The sequence below is a fragment of the Mesoplodon mirus genome, assembly GCF_964341445.2.
Source record: "Mesoplodon mirus genome assembly, chromosome: 5".
In the NCBI taxonomy this organism is placed as follows: domain Eukaryota; kingdom Metazoa; phylum Chordata; class Mammalia; order Artiodactyla; family Ziphiidae; genus Mesoplodon; species Mesoplodon mirus.
This window is the reverse complement of record NC_138980.1, coordinates 66,436,604-66,458,278: the sequence shown is the minus strand read 5'-3', so window position 1 is coordinate 66,458,278 and position 21,675 is coordinate 66,436,604. Positions and strand designations below refer to the sequence as shown.

The 21,675-nt window shown below is 43.3% G+C and overlaps 1 protein-coding gene across 10 annotated transcripts in view; it reads left to right on the top strand.

The window, feature by feature from the left end:
- The window catches only part of LOC309804726 (protocadherin alpha-C2), a gene marked incomplete at its 5' end in the record, with an annotated part of 153,034 nt that overhangs the window by 118,483 nt on the left and 12,876 nt on the right, over positions 1 to 21,675 (top strand). For 9 of the 10 annotated variants that reach the window (XM_082622274.1, XM_082622276.1, XM_082622269.1 and 6 more), the window contains 2 exons: positions 800 to 858; positions 3,772 to 3,860. In XM_082622274.1, the coding sequence (XP_082478400.1) occupies positions 800 to 858; positions 3,772 to 3,860 (148 nt within the window). Of the gene's footprint in view, positions 1 to 769; positions 859 to 3,771; positions 3,861 to 21,675 lie in introns of all 10 variants that reach the window. The other variant, XM_082622271.1, reaches the window with a different exon arrangement.

Below are 21,675 nucleotides of genomic sequence, written 5' to 3'. Positions count from 1 at the left end.
CCGTGGTGGTTTGTTTTCCTCTCCCTTGTATTCCTCTTCAATCAGCAGAAGAGGCTGTTGTCAGTTGCTGGCATTATGACTGGGCACATCCGCCCAGAGTCAAACATGCTGCAGGCTGCAAAGTCAGCAGCAGATTGCAGTGCTCTGCAGTCCAGCCAGAACAGCAGAATTTGTGTAGCTGTGTGCCCTTTTATAGCTAGAATACCAAATGGGGGATGTTCCCTTAACAGGACATTTGAGGGCAAAAACAATGAAAGCTTTTCCTGTTTCAGTATAGACTGTCCTTCCACTAGTGCTGCTTTAGGAACATAGACCTGTTTTGTTTTTTAATTGAAGCATAGTTGATTTACAATATTGTGTTGGTTTCAGGCGTACAGAGATTCAGTTATATATATTCTTTTTCAGATTCTTTTCCATAATAGGTTATTACAAGATATTGAATAGAGTTCCTTTGTGCTATATAGTAAGCCCTTGTTTATCTATTTCATATATAATAGTGTGTATCTTAATACATAGACATGTTTTGAGCAAGGCAAAGCCAAAGCCAGTCCTCACAGCATCATTAAATCCAGTTTTCCGTGGTATTTAATCTGTGCAAGGACCCTGGTGAGCTAATTTAACTTCCTCCTGAAGTGCTATATATATGTGAACATCATCTTAGAGATGCATATGAAATGGCTTCTTCCATACTTTTAATAGCTACATGGAAATATTTAAGAAACAACTCATTGGTGAACATCGTCACTAGGAGATCATCGTTTTTGCCATATTAACAAAAACTCCCTTTGTGATTTTGCAGCCCCGACAACCCAACCCTGACTGGCGTTACTCTGCCTCCCTGAGAGCAGGAATGCACAGGTATGGCTTTCCCTCATCATTTCACTCAGAAGTTACTGCAACTGTTTGACTCAGATAAACTGTCTTCATAGGCCGGAAGCAGCTGTCAAAACTGAGAAGCTTAGATACTTTGCCAGGGGAATGCAGTTGTTTATATGTCTCCGTGTCTATTCCTTGAAGCATTGGAAGTGGTCAGTGCCAAATGCTTATCAAGTGCCGGCAAATAAGAATCTCCTGTAAAATCACAGATACAGGCGACTGTTTACTTTCTCTCATTAAAATTTCTATAAGGAAGTAGCTTCAGCTTCTTTCATCCCTTCCCTATCTGTACTTTCTGTCCTTCCCTTAAAATTATAATGAATACTGATGCTTTCAGACTTGAGTACATTGTGTAATATATATGCACTTGTTGTCTACCTTGGTTTTCCATCACACATTGACTGTTATATCCTGTTAACCACAATAATTGTTGTTCATGTTCACCCCTATTAGAGTCTCCTTATCTTTTCCATCTTGTTGCTATCTTATTGCCTGCCCTCAGTGGCAAGAGCTCTTCAGAGGATGAGCCATGTGAAGGGCCTTTATTGAATATCTGGAGACCAAATCTAGCTTACTCTTAAATTAACCTAGAGTAATAACATTACTTTAAAACTCAGATTAAATATAATTTTACCTTCTCTATTTTGTCTCTTTGACAGTAATTGATTAACTACCATTATTCCCAGACCTGATCTAGTATTCATGCCACGGGGCCAAATAAAAGATTCATTATTTGTGAGTGTCTTTGGGAAACCAAATGGAGAGAGCCAAGCAACTAGTGTTCACTACCACCAGAATAACTTAGTTTTAAAGAAGAAATAAACTCCAGACTTAAGCACCTCAAAATATCTGGGCAACTCTTGAGTAGATCGTCACTAAACCTTGATCAGTTTCTAAAGAGTGAGCTTACAGAGTATGTATTGAGTTAATGAAAAATTAGTTTTAGCCTGTTAAAAACACATTAAATCAAAATAAATCAACATATTCCCAAACATTACATTACAAATTGAGCAGAAATCATTATAATGGGTGCTCTTTCTGAACGAGAAGCAATCAGTGAAAACTGAAGATCAGTAGTTGGCTTGGTGAGACATCACTTTGGAATCTGGTCATAACTTTAGGTCAGAGACACTTATGCAGATGCCAGAATACTAGGTTTCAGAAAGATTCTTTCTATTTGTTAGAAACCAGCTTATGCTTTTGCCTTCATCTGAGCTATTGTGGTGGACTATATGATAGGAAAAAATATGGTTTACAATACCAGCTTCTTTTGTCCCAGTTGAATTAGTGCTTTACTTGAAAAGTACCAAAGCTATAAGACGCACCTTTAAAACTATATTAAAATAAAATACTAAACTATATCAGTTCCTTATTCCATTTTCAAATGAAAAAAAAAGCCACCTGTGTTTCTGTTCAGGTTTCAATTAAGATGTTATGAGATTCAAGTAGGATAAGAAATGAAATAAAAATTAAAACTAAATGTTATTTATTCCTCACAGTGTAGTACATGGAACATATGTTAAAGTTGTGAACTTAAACAACACTCATCTTTTTCACACATACGCTTGGCTTCTTGGCCTTTCTAGCCTCAGATATCATGTGCCTGTTCCTTTGAAAATTCTGCTTTGAGCTGAGCTGGTTCCTAGGGTAGTTCCATCCTCAGAGTAAATCTAATTGAACCCATACAATTTGCTGGAAGAATCCACCAACACCCGAAGGATATTAATATTTGGAAAAAAGAGAAGATTCTAGGGTGTAGATGAAGGGAAGAACAGCAGTAGGGCAGAGCTTAATGAGTGAATTTCCACTAGATATGTTGTTTGAAGTCAAAGGGTAAGAGGATATTGGGAATTCCCTGGCGGTCCAGTGATTAGGACTCTGTGCTTTCACTGACAAGGGTACGGGTTCAATCCCTGGTCCGGGAACTAAGATCCCATAAGCCTCCTGGCACGACCAAAAAAAAAAAAAAGAGTAAGAGAATATTGAACTTAGAGATGACCTTCCCCCACAATATTTCAAGTTTTCCTGCTCTGTTAAGTCTCATGACCCCTTCAGGCAGTAGTACTCTAAGTTTTACTTTAGTAACTTAACTTCCGAGATGAACCAATGCCTAATTTCAAAGAGTCCTCTTATTTTGGTGAGGGTTTTCTTGGGTGATATTTACTCTTAGGGTCCCATTTGTTCCGTTCTTCATCCAGAAAATATTGAAGGTCTCATATCTGCTAACATTAAACATACATAAAGAATATGATGTTCTCTCTGCCCTTGAACAATTTACGTTCTATCTCTACTTGCCTCTAAGGATCTCCCAGTTCTTGTCTCACTCTCTGCAATATTTCGTGCTGAATTAATCTCTTCTGAACTGGGATCCATGAGTGCTGGTGATAAACTTCCTCTAGTCCCAGGAAATGTAGGGTGGGTTATCTATGAGGGAAAGATACAGAAAGAGTAAAACAGAAAATAAAGTTAAGAATTAATTGGGCCAAACTGGAATAATACTACAGTTACCAGCAAATAATGTTTGTGCTTTCCTCTTTCCTGTGAGAACCCAGAAATAAGAGAACTAGCAAAAGAGGCTTGGGGCTTTTGAGAACAAGCTGTCCTCATCTGCTTTGGCATTAAGACGATAAAATGTCATTAGCCTTCTGATGGGCTTCCTGTTAGATTTAATGAACACCACACAGCATTACTGAAAACCAAAATTGCTATAAAGATAAAACATGTTTATCGCCTGCATGGTGTAGCAGACAGTAAGTCAGCAATGCTTTTGCAGTATGAGTAAAAAGTGTTAGCTGCAGCCCTGCCTCCAGAGATGTAAGCACTTTCTGAGGGTGGAAGGAGAGCTGGAAAGGCATTTATGGTCTAACTGTTATTTGGGTCTATGTGTTTACTCAGCTCTGTGCACCTGGAAGAGGCTGGCATTCTACGAGCTGGTCCAGGAGGGCCTGATCAGCAGTGGCCAACAGTATCCAGTGCGACACCAGGTAAAGACCCAGGGTCTCTCCCTTCTTGCTTGGATTCTGGAAAGCCATGAGATGACCTGTTTTTGTAAGACCAGGAATGTCAGTGCCTCTCTTTTTATTCTTACTCTTTTTCTTACATGTGTGACTTCCTTGCATACATGGTTATGCAGGAGATTTTGATTTTCCACTTAATGTACTTCAGCAGTTGAAAACAGATAACATAAGGGTGTGTGTGTGTGTGTGTGTGTGTGTGTGTGTGTGTGTGTAAAGTTATTTTCTAAAATAACTGGGTACATTTCAAATGCTTAGGCTGTCCGAAGTACAACAGGCAAGATCTGGTGGCCTCATGCACAGAGATGGCACTGTTAGCAGAGATCTTTTGGTTAAAGATGATGGAAATCCACTCAAAGTAGTAAGCAGAAGGGACACTGATAGATTGATTAACAGATAGATCGATGAAATGGAGTTTCTCATGGAAGTGGAAAAGTTGTCAGAACCAGGGCACCACTCTGGTTGACTTCAAGTCACAGTCAGGCCTCCTCCTTCCCTGACATGTACATCATTCTGCAGACTGACTTTTATTGCCTTGACATGCACGTTGCCAAACATGACCAGTCTTGCAGTTTCTTAGTTTAGAGGACAAATGGGAACTGATTCCTAATCCAAACTTTCAAGAAAGAGAATCTGCCAGATTAAATCAAGAACCCAATGTCTGGGTGAGCATTAAAAAATTGCCTAAACTCATATTTCCTTATTTTCCTTATTCTTGCCCAATCACTGAAGCAGTGTCATATAATACAAATATGGCTTTGGAGGCCCATCCCTATGGCAGTTATCAGAAAGGAAGGACTATAGAGACTGCAAATGTTGTCTACCATGATCCTCTATTAATAGAACATGATGATGACAGTAATAATTATTAATAATTGAGCCACAATGTACCCAGACACTGTGCCTTGTGTGATCTCATTTATTCCTTGAGACAATCTTGCAAGGGATTTATTATCTCTATTTTACATGTGAGGAGCTAAAGACACAGAGAGATTAAGAAACATACCCAAGTTCACATAGTTTGTAAGTGGCAGAGGTAGGATTCAAACCCAAGTGTGTCTAGCTCCAAATCCAAGTGTATCTAGCTCTTATACTCATAGCATGGCTGGCTTGCAAGAATCCACCCAAATCCAAATGCATACATATATACATACATAACAGATTACATAAGCATATGTGTAAAAAGTTCTTTCCAAAAATAAGCTGGTGCCTTTCAAGTGATTAGGCTATGCAAGTAACATGTGCAGCTAAGGGCCCATTTTCGCTGGCAGCTCTAAGGGTTTTCATTGATTCTAATCAGCCAGCATTTGCTATTTATGAATATTATATAATTCAACTAAAAATCACATTTGTTAAAAAAAATGCCCAAGTTAAAGCAATTCATTAGAAAGCTAATATTGCCAGATGGCAAGGGGAAAAACATAAAATAGTTCATTGACAAATCTGCAACCCTAATGCCAGTGGTGGTGTGAAGAAACGATGGAGGTGGAAGTGGATTCAGACTACCAAGTGCTGCAGGACGGGAGGCATCTGAAAGGTGAGAACTACTCAATCCAAGCAGCCCCATGAAATCATGCCCTCCTACCCTGCCTCCATTTCAGGGTTTTTTCTTGTTCTCATAGAGCTTTGTAGGTCAGGCTGGTGAGCCACAAATTAACTTTGAATACATTCTCCCTTTCATCAGTGATGCTGGTTGGTGTATATTCCTAGGCCAGTGGGAAATAGGAACTGTTTACTGATTATTTTTTATCTGCATCTGGCCCAGGACTCTCCTTCAAATTCAAAAGAATGTTAAGAACACATCTTTTAAAAAATTTTTTTATTTTATTGAAGTATAATTGATTTACAATGTTGTGTTAGTTTTTGCTGTAGAGCAAAGTAATTCAGATATATGTGTGTATATATATACATATATACACCCATTCTTTTTTATATTCTTCTCCATTCTGGTTTATCATAGGACATTGAATACAGTTCCCTGTGCTACACAGTAGGACCTTGTTGTGTATCCATTCTCTATATAATAGTTTGCATCTGCTAATCCCAAACGTCCAATCCTTCCCTCCCCCACTCCCACTCCCCCTTGGCAACCACAGGTCTGTTCTCTTTGTCTGTGAGTCTATATCTGTTTCGTGGATGAGTTCATTTGTGTTGCATTTTAGATTCCACACATAAGTGATATCATATGATATTTGTCTTTCTGACTTACTTCACTTAGTATGGTAATTCCTAGGTTCACCCATGTTGCTGCAAGTGGCATTATTATAGCTGAGTAATATTCCATTTTATATATTTACCACATCTTCTTTATCCATTCATCTGTCAATGGACATTTAGGTTGCTTCCATGTCTTGGCTATTGTAAACAGTGCTGCTATGAACATAGGGGTGCATGTATCTTTTCGAATTATAGTTTTGTTCGGATATATGCCCCGGAGCGGGATTGCTGGATCATATGGCGACTGTATTTTTAGTTTTTTTGAGGAACCGCCATGCTGTTTTCCATAGTGGCTGCACCAATTTACATTCCCACCAACAGTGTAGGAGGGAGGAACCCATCTTGTTGACAGAAGAGAGGGAAGGAGTCGCCATGGCTCCACTTCCCAAATGTCCTAACTCCTCTTGTATAATCCCTTCCCTCCAGTACTATGCCTGGCTGTTGAGTCATGAGTCACAGTTTTCATGGACTGAGCTGGACAGAGTTTATAGCTTCCAGTTACTCTATGGGTGACCTAACCATACTTTTAGTATACCTCTGCACCAGTGATAGGACATTAGAGAGATGCTCCTCTGTGTTCTGCTCTGTCCTTTTGGTACTTTAGAGTTTTAGGACTCAAAATATGTTCTTCAATATTTGGAGGGAATATGGCATAAAGATGAAGATTATGGTTTAGAATCAGATCTGAATTGAATTCCAACTTCAAACTTACTTGCTGGGTGAGCATAAGCAAATTGCTTAAATTCATGTTTTCTTAATTACCCCATCTGTAAATTGGGTATAATTATAACACCTATCTTATCTAGTTGCCATGATAACTAAAGAAGAAAGAGCTGAATATAGTGCTTGACATACAGTATTAATAAATGTCTAATCTTTTTTTTTAAATTATTTATTTGGCTGCATCAGGTCTTAGTTGCGGCATGTGGAAGTTTTCGTTGCGGTGTGCGGGCTCTTCATCGTGGCACACAAGCTTCTCTCTAGTTGTGGCGCTCAGGCTCCAGAGCACATGGGCTCAGTAGTTGCAGCACACGAGCTCTCTAGTTGTGGCACATGGGCTCCAGAGCACGCAGGCTCAGTAGTTGCAACTTGCGGGCTCTCTCGTTGTGGCTCATGGGCTCTAGAGTGCATGGGCTCAATAGTTATGGTGTGCAGGCTCAGTAGTTACGGTGTGCGGGCTCAGTTGCCCCACAGCACGTGGGATCTTAGTTCCCCAACCAGGGATCAAACCTGCGTCCCCTGCATTGCAAGGTGGATTCTTAACCACCGGACCACCAGGGAAGTCCCAAATGTCTAATCTTTTTATTCCTTTTTTTCTGGGATACTTTTGTTTCATGCAGTCTGTGTTGTGGCCTTAGCTGGTAGCATCTTAGCCAGAATTCAGTAGTTCTCATTTCTGAACCCAGATACAGACCCTCTAAGGTTGTCTGGATCATCCTGACATCTGTACAGTCCCGTCACCCCCAGCCGCCCTCCTGGAGATGGCATGAGGAGAATTTATCAGTTCTGCCTGAGAAAAAGGAAAAAAACTTGGTTGCTTTCATTCCCAAGTAGAGCCTGCCTTTCACTGATTCTGTTGCCCTTAGTGTTTCATGACGAAAGTGCAGTTGCTTCCAAAAGGCTTCCTAGTGGCGCCTGAGTCTCCTTTCACTTGTGTCTGAGACCTTCTCAGGAACCAGCACCTTCTGACACCAACATCTGCAACAGTGGCAGCCATGGGAATAGAGAGAGGCCTGCTGTGACCGATCCCCCCTCACATGTGTTCTTTGTAGTTGTTTTTCCCCACTGATGAATTCTTTGGCTTTGTCCCCACACTGTTCATTCATTTGCACAGGCCACAGAAGCCTAGGCTAAGATGCCACGCTCTGAAGGGATCAATGGGGACATCACCAGGTGATGTTTCCTGCAGGATAAACAAGTCGGGCATTAAATCTGTTAATCCCAGTTATTGGCCACTTTCTCCAGCCTTGCCTCTGTGTGAGCAGACCTGGACCACAGGCTTCTTATTTCCTTGGCAGCTCAGTGAGACTGAACAGGGAAAGAAAAGGAGCTGAGTAGGGAGTGCACAGCACACAGTTATCCTTCAGATGGAGGAGGGTGTTGGGGGGCTGAGGGCATTAAAGGGCCAGTCATTCGTGCTTACAACTCTTTTAACGTTCTCAGTGTGCAAGCTCTGAACAGGGTTTAATGAGTGCCCTCTTGTGACAGTTCCTAGAGAGAATCTCAAGAGATTATAAAAAGACTGTCCCTGGGCTTCCCTGGTGGCGCAGTGGTTGAGAGTCCGCCTGCCGATGCAGGGGACACGGGTTCGTGCCCCAGTCCGGGAGGGTCCCACATGCCGCGGAGCGGCTGGGCCCGTGAGCCATGGCCGCTGAGCCTGCGCGTCCGGAGCCTGTGCTCCGCAACGGGAGAGGCCACAGCGGTGAGGGGCCCGCGTACCGCAAAAAAAAAAAAAAAAAAAAAAAAAAAAGACTGTCCCTGCCTTCAAGAGAGCTAGTCTGGCTTCAGGGCCCCTGGCTGCTTTGCTGTCTTGACTGATCCTTCCAGGCTCCTCTTTCTACATTTCATGGGATCTCAGGACTTACCTAAGGCAACAGTAAATTAATTTTGGAGTGGGAGATATTCGCTATTTTCAAAAGAGCTCAGAATTCAAAAGAGCTCAGAGTTCAGCCAAAGAAATCATCAGTGGAAGAATTCCGAGATGCACAGCACTGCCAAATATAACATTATAGCTTTTCAAGGAACACCCCAGAGGATCTGGGGCTGAAGTGTGAAAGGTTAATTAAGTAGGTGAGGCAACTAAGGCCATGAGGTTTCCTTACAGAAGCTTAGTTTATTTATTTTTTTTATTTTTTATTTTTTTGGGGGGGCTTTCATTCTTCTGTGTTGTTGCCTGCATTATCTCTGTTTCTTTTTTTATGGGGGTATAGTTGTTTTACAATGTTGTGTTAGTTTCTACTGTACAGTGAAGTAGAGTTTCCTGTGACATACAGCAGGTTCTCATTAGTTATCCATTTTATACATATTATTTAGTGTATATATGTCAGTCCCAGTCTCTCAATTCAGCCCACCCCCGATTTCCCCCCTTGGTGTCCATACGTTTGTTTTTTACGTCTGTGTCTCTATTTCTGGCTTGCAAACAGGTTCATCTGTATAGAGAAGCTTAATTTAGAGTGACTGCACAGGGGTTCTCAAGGTATGGTTCCCAGAGCCACAATGACAATACCTATCAAATCTGCAATTCTCGGGCTGGGGCCCGGCCATCTGTATTTTAAGGAGGCCTCCAAGTGATCCTGATGAACCCTAAGGTTATAGAGTTGAGAGTAAATATTCCTGAGATTGTCTGATACCTTTGGAGGCTCAGAAACCATGCAGGGAAGCCATCTGTTTATGATTCTTACAGGAAGCAGGAAGCCCAGCAATTGTATGTTCCTGAGACCATTACATAACTTTTCTGAGTCCCAGTTTCTTTCTCTGTAAAATGGAGATAGTAGCAGTGTCTACCTTACAGTGTTGTTGGCAAGAATTAAATGAGATAATACACACAGCCTGGAGAACACTGTTTAGTAAATCGTAGTTATTTTTATGATTTTTCAGGGTATGAATCTCTCCTTCAACTTCAGAATTTAGGTCTGAGTTGTTCTGAGTAGTCTCTGTGGGAAGGCTTTATTATAGAGCAGATTTTTTTTTAAAAACGCCTTTTTGTGTCTTTGGGGGATTGTTTTTGCCCTGGTTTGCTGCATCTCTTTACTCTGTGGAAAACGGACAGTTTATGTGCCCTAGTTTTATAGGGAGATTCATGCTCTTATTTGTCTTAGGGATTCCTACCTCCCTGACAAAATCACCTCCCCACGGAGGGGCTCCATGGAGACTCCATGTCTGATTCTCCCCCAGAAAGAAGCCATGATCCTTAAATTTGGGGGAATCCATATAGGAGTTCTGTCAACATGGATTTTTCCACATCATGAGTGACTGCAGCCTCAGGCCTCGTTTGAGAATTTAGAAAGCATGCTGTTCCACTAACCTGCTCACCCTCAACTTCTGCTGTTGTCATGGCAACGATAGTCCTGGGAGATGTGTGCATATCTTTATCAGGAAAAAAAAAATAAGATCTGAGATCTATGTGGGTGGAGCAGCTCCCTCCCGTCAGTATCCTCCACTCTCACCTTGCATCTCACAGCCCAGGAGTGCCAGCTTGCCTTAGTTGTGTCTAGTAGCCGAGGAAACTAAGTCCTTGTGTAAGATACACTTTTACTTTCCGGGGGCGTGGAGCTCATCATGTCTGTTGGAGTTCTCTGTGTAGCTTATCTTGTGTGTTCTGACCTGGCCTGGAGGGAGGGAGTGAGGTGGTGTGAGAAGGGGAATTAGAATCATCTACCCAGGAGAAGCCAGGAAGTTTAAGTCTCTGCTGGCTCCATCCGTGACTTTCTTCAACTCTTTCTTAGGAGAACACCCTGCACCTCTATTTTTAATGGTAAATAAAAATAAAATAAAAATCATGTAAATAAAAAACTAGAATGAAGAATTCCTGCTTTTCCTGAAATCAAAAGTTTCTGTTGAATAAATAGATTCTGAGATATTTCTCCCTCTCCACCCTGTATTCCCTGTACCTCTCTCATTTTTCCTACACCCATTCTTCCAGGTTCAGTAGCCCTGGGTAGGATACAGTCAGGGTTGGGGCCGTGGTGCATAGTAAAAGAATTTCTTCTATGTCAGAGACCCACAACAGATCATGTGCCTCCTGAAAATAGAATCCCTTGTGCACTCAGGTGTGTGCTCCTGGGCATACATTTTGGAGAGGAGAGTGTAGTGAGGAGAGAGGAGGGGCAGGAACTGTTCTCTTAGGCTGCAGTTTCCTTCAAATCCCACAGATACAGAGAAGCAGCTAATGCAGGGTCAGGAAATGGAGACTCATTACAGTCCCTTTGGTTATCATTAATCCATCTAATGAGCCACTGGAGCAGTACAGTCTGGCCCCTGCAAACTTCATCATGAGAAACAACTTCTGCATATGTCTTAGGAAAATAATACACTTCATTCTTCTTTTGTTTAAGTGTTGCTTGGGACAGGAGAGTTTCTGAATAACCCTCCCTTCTAGCTTTCTCTACACACCGTCCTTTATAGCTGAATTTTTAAGCCCCTTATCGAAAGGGAGATTCAAGTTTCTGTTGGGGAGATCCTAGGGTCTCAAGGACCAAGGAAGGGGCGGGGGGAGTGTGTGTGTCACCAACTCTGCTACCTGACTTGGCTTAAAGACGACAGGCCAGGGCTTCCCTGGTGGCGCAGTGGTTGAGAGTCCGCCTGCCGACGCAGGGGGCACGGGTTCGTGCCCCGGTCCGGAAAGATCCCACGTGCCGCGGAGCGGCTGGGCCCGTGAGCCGTGGCCACTGGGCCTGCGCGTCCGGAGCCTGTGCTCCGTGGCGGGAGAGGCCGCAACTGTGAGAGGCCCACGTACCACAAAAAAAAAAAAAAAAAAAAAAAAAGACGACAGGCCACCTGTGTGTTTGAGAGCTTTGTGGGGAAGTGGCGGGTGAGGGTCAGCAGTTCATTCTGTGGGAAAGAGTGCTTGGATTGTATAGAATTGTATAGAATTGGTGGGCTTGGAGCGCCTCCCTGGGAGGTGCTTGGACAAGAAAGACCTATTTATGGCCTGGGCTGAGGGCAGAGGGGTAGTGATAACTTGTAATGCCTTTAAGCTTTGCAGCTCCAGCAGGCGTTGCCCTCAGCCTCACTGATTCTAGTAAACTAGAAACGAGAGCTGGTCCCCAGCAACAGCAAGGATCTTTAATGACAAACATTTTCAGAGCAACTCAGTCCAGATTCCAAAAGAACTTGAAAAGTTCTTTTTCTCAGAGGCAGTCAGCTTTGCAGTTGAGTAGGTCATTGCCTAACCTGGAGAAACATATTCGGGTCAAGCACTGGCTGGAGACCAGGGTCCTCTAGGGGAGGGTCATAAGAGAGTTCAGTCAGTGCCAGGAGGCCTGGAAACGAGCCTGTGGGTTGGAGAGGAGCCTCCCTCTGCCTCAGCACTTGGAGCTTGTTACCCACAGTTATAGAAAGGACAGGGAGCAGAGATGGATGCTGTTCCACTCTCATCTCAGTGAGACCAAGAGCTTCCTCAGCAGTACGCTGCCTGGAAAGGTCTAACTCCAAGGCAGTGGGCTAGGTGAAGGATGGGAGAAGGCAGTCCTGAGGACGGCAGTACCAAAGGAAATAAAGGGACAAAAAGGATGTTTTTGCGTAGTATTAAAATAGGAATGGAGAGCTTTGTAGAAGTCAGACTCAAGAGGTTAACTACAGAAGGTTAGGGTGTGAAAAGGTAACTTTCAGGAACCAAATTTGCATCCACAAGACAACAGGAACGTTGAGAAGTCTATTGTTGCTAGAGTCGTGTCCCTGGGCTGCTGAATCCCAAGCAGAGTACCCTAAGCCTCCAGATTATAGCTGCGATTGCATGTGAAAAACAACCAAACAAACTTTAAAAAGAAGGAAAGCCTGTCCTGTACAGAAAGTCTGAACAAACAAGTTTGTTGTTGATGGTCCAAGAAAGCCTGCCAGCTTGGGTTTACTTCCAACATTGGCCCAGTCCCGTGTCCAGAACTGTTGCTCTAGGTGACATCGTGGGCCAAGCTGAGTAGTGAGATGACATTCCCCAAGTCACCTCTCTTATTTTCTTTGACTCTGCGTCGTAGATACTGTCTTACCCAAGCACACATATGTCATATGTCTGTTTCCATAGTCACCTGTGTCACCCAAAGGTCTGTGACAAAGCTAGAAGCTTCAGCCAGTGTAAATGACTTACGTTAGATGCACACCAAGCTCCATGTCAGAGTTTTGGGGGGAGAAGGGCATCACCAGATGTGTAAACAGCCCTGAGGTGGATGCCCTTGAGCCTGAGGCTGGCTGTGTGTGTGATGATGAGCAAGGAATATTAGAAGTTAGCAGAAGTTCCCTTCTCTCAGCTAATGCCTATCAGTAGGGAGGTGTGTGTGTCAGTTGGAGGGTCTTTGTCGTTGACGTTTCAGTTTTTGAATCCTGTGCTCTTGCCCCCCTGGGTATGAGAAATAGTATTTTAGAACAAGAGAAAGGAAGACTGGATAATAACTTTTATTTATGGAGAACTGTGATAAGGACTTTACATTATTGCGTCCTTAAACAAGAGAGAAGTGATTATTATTCCCATGTTCTAGATTAGGAAAATTGAGGCTCACAGGAATTAAATGACTTCCTTACAGTCATCCTTCCTTACATTGAGTAGGTTGTTTTTGCTCACTGTTATATTCCCAGTGTTGAGGCAGCTGTCTAGTACATGATGGTGCTTAATAAATATTTGTTGAACTCATCAGGGAATAGCAATGGCTGAGGCAATATTTGAACCCATGTCTGCCTGCTGCTGAACCCTATGCATTTAAATAACACACTACTGTTACTTTGTCCCACTTGCCAGGTGAAGCGAATAGTTGGGTAACTAGGAAAAGACTATTCACTGTCTGAGTTCCAGGCCGACTGTAGGGGTCTGTAGTACTTTCCCATTCCTGCTGTAATCAGTTTCCGCAAACTTTGTGACTTAAAGCCATACAGATTTATTATGTTACAGTTCTAGAGGTCAGAAGTACAAAATGGGTTTTACTGCAGCTAAAATGTAGGTAGGTTCCTGCCACTATGTAACAAGGATCCACTTTCCTTCAGTTTCCAGTAACATGTTCCTCATTTTCATCTGAGCCCTCCCTGGCAGCACCTTTAATGTCCATATTTCTACAACAGTCTGTTCATGACAAGTTAGGTATTCCCCAAGACAATATATGTTTCCTCTACCATACTCCTCACTTCTGAGTCCTCTCTGGCAGAGTCATTAATAACCATATTTCTACTAACAGTCTTTTCAAGGTAATCCAGGCAATTTCTTCATGCTCCTCAAAGCCCTCCAGTCTCTGCCCACTGCCCAATTCCAAAGCCACTTTTACATTTTTACTTATTTGTAACAGCAACACCCCACTTCCAGATACCAAAATCTGTATTAGTTTCTAGGGCTGCCATAACGAATGACCACAAACTGGGTGATTTAAAACAATACAAATTTATTACCTTATAGTTCTGGAAACCAGAAGTCCAAAATGGGTTTCGCTGGGTTAAAAATCAGCATATTGGGACTTCCCTGGTGGCACAGTGGTTAAGAATCTGCCTGCCAGTGCAGGGGACACGGGTTCGAGCCCTGGTCCGGGAAGATCCCACATGCCACGGAGCAAGTAAGCCCGTGTGCCACAACTACTGAGCCTGCGCTCTAGAGCCTGCAAGCCACAATTGCTGAGGCCCGCGTGCCTAGAGCCCGAGCTCTGCTACAAGAGAAGCCACCGCAATGAGAAGCCTGCGCACCACAATTAAGAGTAGCCCCCGCTCACTGCAACTAGGGAAAGCCCGCGTGCAGCAAAGAAGACCCACCCAAAAAGCAGCCAAAAAAAAAAAAAAATCAGTGTGTTGGAAAGGCTGCATTCCTTCTGGAGGCTCTAGGGGAGGACCTTTTTCCTTGTCTTTTCCAGCTCTCAGGCTGCCTTCATTTCTGGGCTCAGTGGCTCCTTGATCCATCTTCAAAGCCAGCTACGTAGCATCTGCAAATCTCACTCTGACTCCCCTGCCTCCCTCTTTCCCTCGTAAGGACCCTTGCGATTACATTGGGCCCACCTAGATAATCCAGGATTATCACTCTAGCACAAGATCCTTAATTTAATCACATCTGCAAAGTCTTTTTTTACCATGTGACATAACATATTCACAGGTTTCAGGAGTTAGGACGTGGGCATCTCTGGGGCACCATTATCCTGCCTACCTCAGAGTCATTTATGTGTAGGCAGCAGTGGCTGTGTGTGTCTGTGTGTAAATTTCAGTAGAGATGAAGGTAAAATAAGGTGCATATTAGGACCCTGAAGAGGGTGTACTAGTGTGGACTAGTCTTTAAAAGCCTTTTAAAAGCTATTAATTGCCAGAAGTTTGCTGGAGACATATTCATCACCCCCTTTCTCTCCAGACCTTAGTTAATTAGGAATTGATGCATGGGGCCACCTGAGGAAATCAAAGTTCAGAATCAGGCTTATTATTGGTAAAGAAGTTCTGGAGAATACCACAGGGGCTCTAGCTCCCAAATGCAAGGGAAGAAAATCAAGAATGGCAGACCTCTCCCTTAGTGAGGAAGGGGAACTGTCCTGGTTCCATTGGCTGAGCTAGAGCAGAGAAAGAGAATTAATTAGGTAAGAGGTATGTCATGAAAGAACAGTAACTGTTGATGCTAATTTGGCACAATCAGGAAACACAATCCAGGGAATTCCCTGGCAGTCCAGTGGTTAGGACTCCACGCTTCAAATGCAGGGGTGGGATGGGGGGCGGGTTTGATCCCTGGAACTAAGATCCCACATGCCATGTGGCGCAACCAAAAAATTTAAAAAAAATTTAAATTAAAATAAATAAACGAATAAAGGGCATGGTAGCTAGCAGAAAAGTCAGTCACTATTTCTAAATCTCACTTTTCCTCAGGGATGCCTCCTGTGTCAGGGGCAGAGTGGTTGTAGGCCAATTCTATGGATGCACATTCATTCAGGATTTGTTTGTTTTTTAGGAGCATTTTGCATAACAAACCTATTCTCACACTAGCTACCTCCTTGAAATCCTAACAGGCTAAGCAATTCCAAAGCCTAGAGCATCTCAGCACCCTCAGCAGCTCTGACTGGAAACTAAATCACCCTCTTGCCTCTGACAGTGACTAGCCATGAGACCCATGGAAGGTTCTCCTTGGAGGCCAGCATCCCCTAGAGGCTCCTTGTGTCACTAAGATGTCGATCCGACTGCTGTCCCTCAATCTGCAGCCAGTGGGGTTGTGTTTAGTCAATGATCAGTGTCATGTCAATTTCCCTCTGTTGGACCAAGTATAAACTGATTCTAAATATCTGCCTTGGGGAAATTTCTGTAGGGAAGATGAGCTTTTCAGTGTGCTCTCTCTAATTCTGGGCACTTAGAGATATAAATTAGTTTCCTTGGTCTTTTCTCACTCAGGGTCACAACCTTGCCTCCAAGATACTAGCCTTCTAAATGGTTGTGATTTGAAGGGCACTAGGAAGATCCTCACAAAACTCACCTAACAGGCAGGTCCCTAGAACTTTACCATTAACCACCACCACTAGAAGCATTCTCTTTTAAAATACCCCTTCATTCATTCATTCATTCATTCATATCCTCTCTCTTCCTCCCTCCTTCCCTCTCCCTCTCTCTCTCTCTCTCTCACACATGCACACACATACACACACATAAAATATTAGACTATCCTGTCCAAGGGTACTCTCCTTGGCTTGGCTTCAGTGTAGAATTTGGTTGGAACTTCCTATAGTCATTAAACAAACATTTGTTAAGTACCTACTTATAGCCAGTCTTTGTTCTAGGTGATGCGAATACGATACTAAATATAACACAGTCCTGTCCTCATCATCTAGTGGGGGAGACAGAAATGTAAAGAAATAAGATGGAAATATTGCAGTGTCAGGACCGTAATAGTGCCATGTATAGGCAGGTCCAATAAGGAAGCTTGTCAGTCCAGAATGGGATCCAGAGTCTATCTATGTGGTAATCCATACAAACCCCATGTAAATGGTCAGCTGGTTCATCTTTCCTGATAAGGACCTCTTAATTGTTTTCACAGGGCCCAAACCCTCCCTCAGCAACCATGAATGTTAGATATTGTGGGAGCCCAGAAGATGGAATTGGGAATTTAGGGGACCAGATCAAAGAGTATGTGACATTCAATACTGGGTATTGAAGGATGGTACATAGAATGCGGGAAGAAAGAGAGTTCCAGACAAAGGGAACAATACCTGCGCGTGTGTGAGCCTTAAACCCAGAAGGCATAATCTGGGTGAACAGAATGAGTGCATTTGATGGGCGGGGTAGGGTGGAGGACTGTTGGGAAATGAGATCAGAAAGGTAGACTGGAGTCAGATTTTGTTGGGCTTTAACAATCCTGCTAAAGAATTAGGACTTTCATTCAGTTGCTGGCAGTGGAGAGCCACCAGGTTGGTTTGTTTGTTTGTTTTTAAGAAAGGAGCCTCTATTGAGCCTCCTTAGCTCTACTGAATCTGCAAAAATCATCCTGTAATGTGTCAAGACAAATTCATAAGCTATCAACCTAGTGTTTTCCTCCACTTAAATCAGGGATTAGAAACTTTGAGTGTCTAGACATGTGGGACCAAGAGGGTGATGAGGGCTTCCCTGGTGGCGCAGTGGTTGAGAGTCCACCTGCCGATGCAGGGGACGCGGGTTCGTGCCCCGGTCCGGGAAGATCCCACATGCCGCGGAGCGGCTGGGCCTGTGAGCCATGGCCGCTGAGCCTGCGCGTCCGGAGCCTGTGCTCCTCACGGGAGAGGCCACAACAGAGAGAGGCCCGCGTACCGCAAAAAAAAAAAACAAAAGAGGGTGATGAATGCAGCATTTTTGTAAAAAGGCGTGGCCTTGGAAATGTTCTTAGGTAACTCTGCTGGACTTGGTTTGATCGTGTCTAAGAAAATGTGGAGCGTGAAGGGAAGGCTTGTTTAAATTCTGCCTGTGTTAGCTTTTTAAGGGAGGTAGCATGGCATTGCACAGTGCCTCAGCTCCCTGTGGTACAACTTCATCATTGTGCCTCAGTTTTATTAATGTGTAAAAAAGGAAAGACTGTAGGCTGCTGTAAGGATTAAGTGAGATGATGCCTGTGAAATGCTTAGCACAGTGCTTAGCTCATGTTACTATTTTCTCAGTTTAATACACCTGGCACTTAGCACAATACCTGGCACACAGTAAATAGGATTCACAACGTCTTTGCTAGATGAAATGGAATGGTCTTAGGGTTCACAGAGTCGGAGGGTGGTGGTGGTGGAGAGGGTTCTCCTGCCCTCCTCCCTGCAGTATTCTGACAGCACCTCCATTTTACACCCTCAGTGCAGAGATATCAAGGTTTGTCTAGAAATGGTTGCTCAAGGCTGCAAAGTGACACAGCAACGGAGAGCCTGGGATTGCTGCTAAATCTTAAGAAGAGCAGATTGTGACAAAGTACGGGGTCGGGGGGAAGACAGAGAAGAGAAAATGTGAAAACCTAACGAAAACCAGACTCAGTGTTCTCACTGAGTGACATGGTGATGCCTCACCCAGTTTCAGGTGGGACAGGCAGGGTGAGACCACTGTGAAGAGTCACTGTCAGGTTGCGGTGCTGAAGGAGGAGCCCGGCAGTGGGCTCTGGGGTCCAGGCAAGGCTGTTGCATGGGGCCCAGCACTTGGAAAATGCCCTGTTTGGTGTAATACTATGCTCTCGCCGCCTTGAAGTTCTTAATCATTTTTTTACAAGGGGTCCCCCATTTTCATTTTGCAGTGGACCCTGCAAATTATGTAGCTGGTCATGGGTCCACGCTACCTGGGGCAGTGACATTTTGCCTCAGCTAGTTTTGTTTTTTTTGTTTTTTTTTTTGCGGTACATGGGCCTCTAACTGTTGTGGCCTCTCCCGTTGCGGAGCACAGGCTCCGGACGCGCAGGCCCAGCGGGCATGGCTCACGGGCCCAGCCGCTCCATGGCATGTGGGATCTTCCAGGACTGGGGCACGAACCCGTGTCCCCTGCAGGCAGACTCTCAACCACTGCGCCACCAGGGAAGCCCTTGAGCTAGTTTTTGAATTTGCAGCTGATTAAGCAAGTAGGCTGGGCTAGTACTCTTTTTAATCTCTCTGTCTCTAATTCTAAACGGACAAAAATCATAACAAATCTGTAAAAATTAAAATAAAATGAATAGGGGACTTCCCTGGCAGTCCAGTGGTTAAGACTCCACACTTCCACTGCAGAGGGCATGGGTTTGATTCCTGGTCAGGGAACTAAGATCCCACACGCCGCGTGGCATGGCCAAAATAAATAAGTTAATTAATTAATTTTAAAAATGGGTAGCACCTTACTCCCTTACTTCAGTCATCCACTACCAAGAGCTTAGTGTGTATCCCCCAGATTTTTTATACTGTAAAGTTTAAAGTACTGTATTATAAAATAATATGCAGTTACATTGTTGATGTAAATATTAACAGTACAGCATCATTTACGTGAAAATATTCAAGTTTCCCTCTGTTCCGCTCCCCTTCAGTGAGGCAACCACCATTAACAGTTTTGTCTGTATGCTTCAAATATATTTTTTAATTAATAAACTTTATTTCTTTAGAGCAGTTTTCGGTTCATAGCAAGATTGAGTGGAAAGTACAGAGAGTTCCCGTGAGCTCCTGTCCTCACACCTGACCAGGCTCCACCACTATTGTTAACCAGCACCAGAGCGTGCATTTGTTACAGTTGATGAACCTATGCTGACACATCACTGTCACCCAGAGTCCAGAGTTTACACCAGGGTTCACTCTTCCAAATATTTTTCAAATTAATTTTTAATTATGTAATTGATGTATAAATGTTTTTTCTATGTCTATTAAAAATATGTAGGCTTTCAAAAAGCAAAATGCGATAATATTATGCATATTAGTATATAGCTTGTTTTTATTTTTTAACAAATACCTTTCCAAGTCACTACATATAGACCTGCCTCATTCTTCTTTAATAAGGGCATACAGTGTTGTATGTCTATATTATGTTATTTATCCAGTTTCCCATTGGTATATATGGTTTTTAAAAAATATTTATTTGGCTGCATCAGGTCTTAGTTGCAGCACGCAGGATCTTTCGTTGTGGCACGCAGGCTCTTCCTTGTGGCACACGGGCCTCTCTCTAGTTGAGAGGCAGCACACGGGCTCAGTAGTTGCGGCGTGCGGGTTCTCTAATTGTGACAGGCAGGTTTAGTTGCCCCGCAACATGTGTGATCTTAGTTCCCTGACCAGGGATCGACCCCACGTTCCCTGCATTGGAAGGCAGATTCTTAACCACTGGACCACCAGGGAAGTCCCTATTCATTTTTTAAACAACGTACATGCTTTTTTAAAAAAAATATTCATTTATTTATTTAGGCTGCGCCTGGTCTTTGTTGCGGCACGCAGGATCTTTAGTTGCGGCATGAGGAATCTCTTAGTTGCAGCATGCATGCGGGATCTAGTTCCCCAACCAGGGATTGATCCCGGGCCCCCTGCATTGGGAGCATGGAGTCTTACCCACTGGACCACCAGGAAGTCCCCACATTCTTATACATATATATTTTGCACTCCTATTATATAGAATAAATTTTCAGAAGTGGGATTATTGGTTATAGGGTATGAACATATCAAATTGGCGCTCTTTTATCTGGGGTTGACTGCACTTGTTTTACACTCCCTCTAACCCACACCTCTCTGTCACTTAAACTCAGTGACACCATCTTCAAGGGACTTAGCCCTCAGGGTTGAGAATACTGGAGCACCGAAAGGAGAGAATTTACTTGGGAATAATTAACAGTAATAGCTCACCTGCATTGAGCACTTAAACCATGTTTTGTGCACTCAAGCCAAGTATTGTTCTAAACACTTTACATGTATTAACTCCTTTAATCTGTATAACCACCCACAGAGATGTCTATTATTATACCCATTTTAATGCTTAGGAAACTGAGACACCTAGGGTTAAGTAAGGTCACACATCTGTCTAGTAAATGTTGGGGCCAGGATCTGAAGCAAGGCTCTTGTGCTCTTAACCTCTGCACACACTCTCTCTAGAGAGTTTAATGCCATAAAGATGTCAGAGTTTCTCTACCTTGTTTATTCCTTAAAACAATATTGTATTTATTCATTTACTTGTCTTTTTCTACACTGTAACTCTTTGAGGGCAGGGTACCTGTCCAAGTATTCTTCATAACCCTATACCCTAATTCCTAGCACCATGTCTGAGTTACTGTACATAATAAATAAATTTAGTTGAATGGATAACAATGCACCTAATTCCTAGCACCATGTCTGATTTATTGTACATATTAAATAAATTTAGTCGAATGGATAACAATGCCTCTGGGAGGTAGCTACTATATCCATTTTACAGATAAAGAAACTACAAGTCACTGTCACCCAAACACTGCAGTAGAAAAGACTAGTAAGCGGAATCGTGGAGCTGCAATTTGAACCCATGGCTTCTGATACCTAATCCAGGGTGCTGTCCACCTTGCCTGAGCTGCCTCCTTCTTGCCTGTTTCTGAGGGCTCTGGAGAATGGCTCCCTACCTAGCAACTGTTTCTAAGCTGGAAGACTCACAGCTAGCCAGTTTTTTGTTTTTTGTTTTTTTGTTTTTTTTTTTAATTATTAGTTTCTGCTTTATAACAAAGTGAATCAGTCATACATATACATCTGTTCCCACATCCCTTCCCTCATACATCTCCCTCCCTCCCACCCTCCCCATCCCACCCCTCCAGGCGGTCACAGAGCACCGAGCTGATCTCCCTGTGCTCTGCGGCTGCTTCCCACTATCTATCTACCTTACGTTTGGTAGTGTATATATGTCCATGCCTCTCTTTCGCTTTGTCACAGCTTACCCTTCCCCCTCCCCATATCCTCAAGTCCATTCTCAAGTAGGTCTGTGTCTTTATTCCCGTTTTACCCCTAGGTTCTTCATGACATTTTTT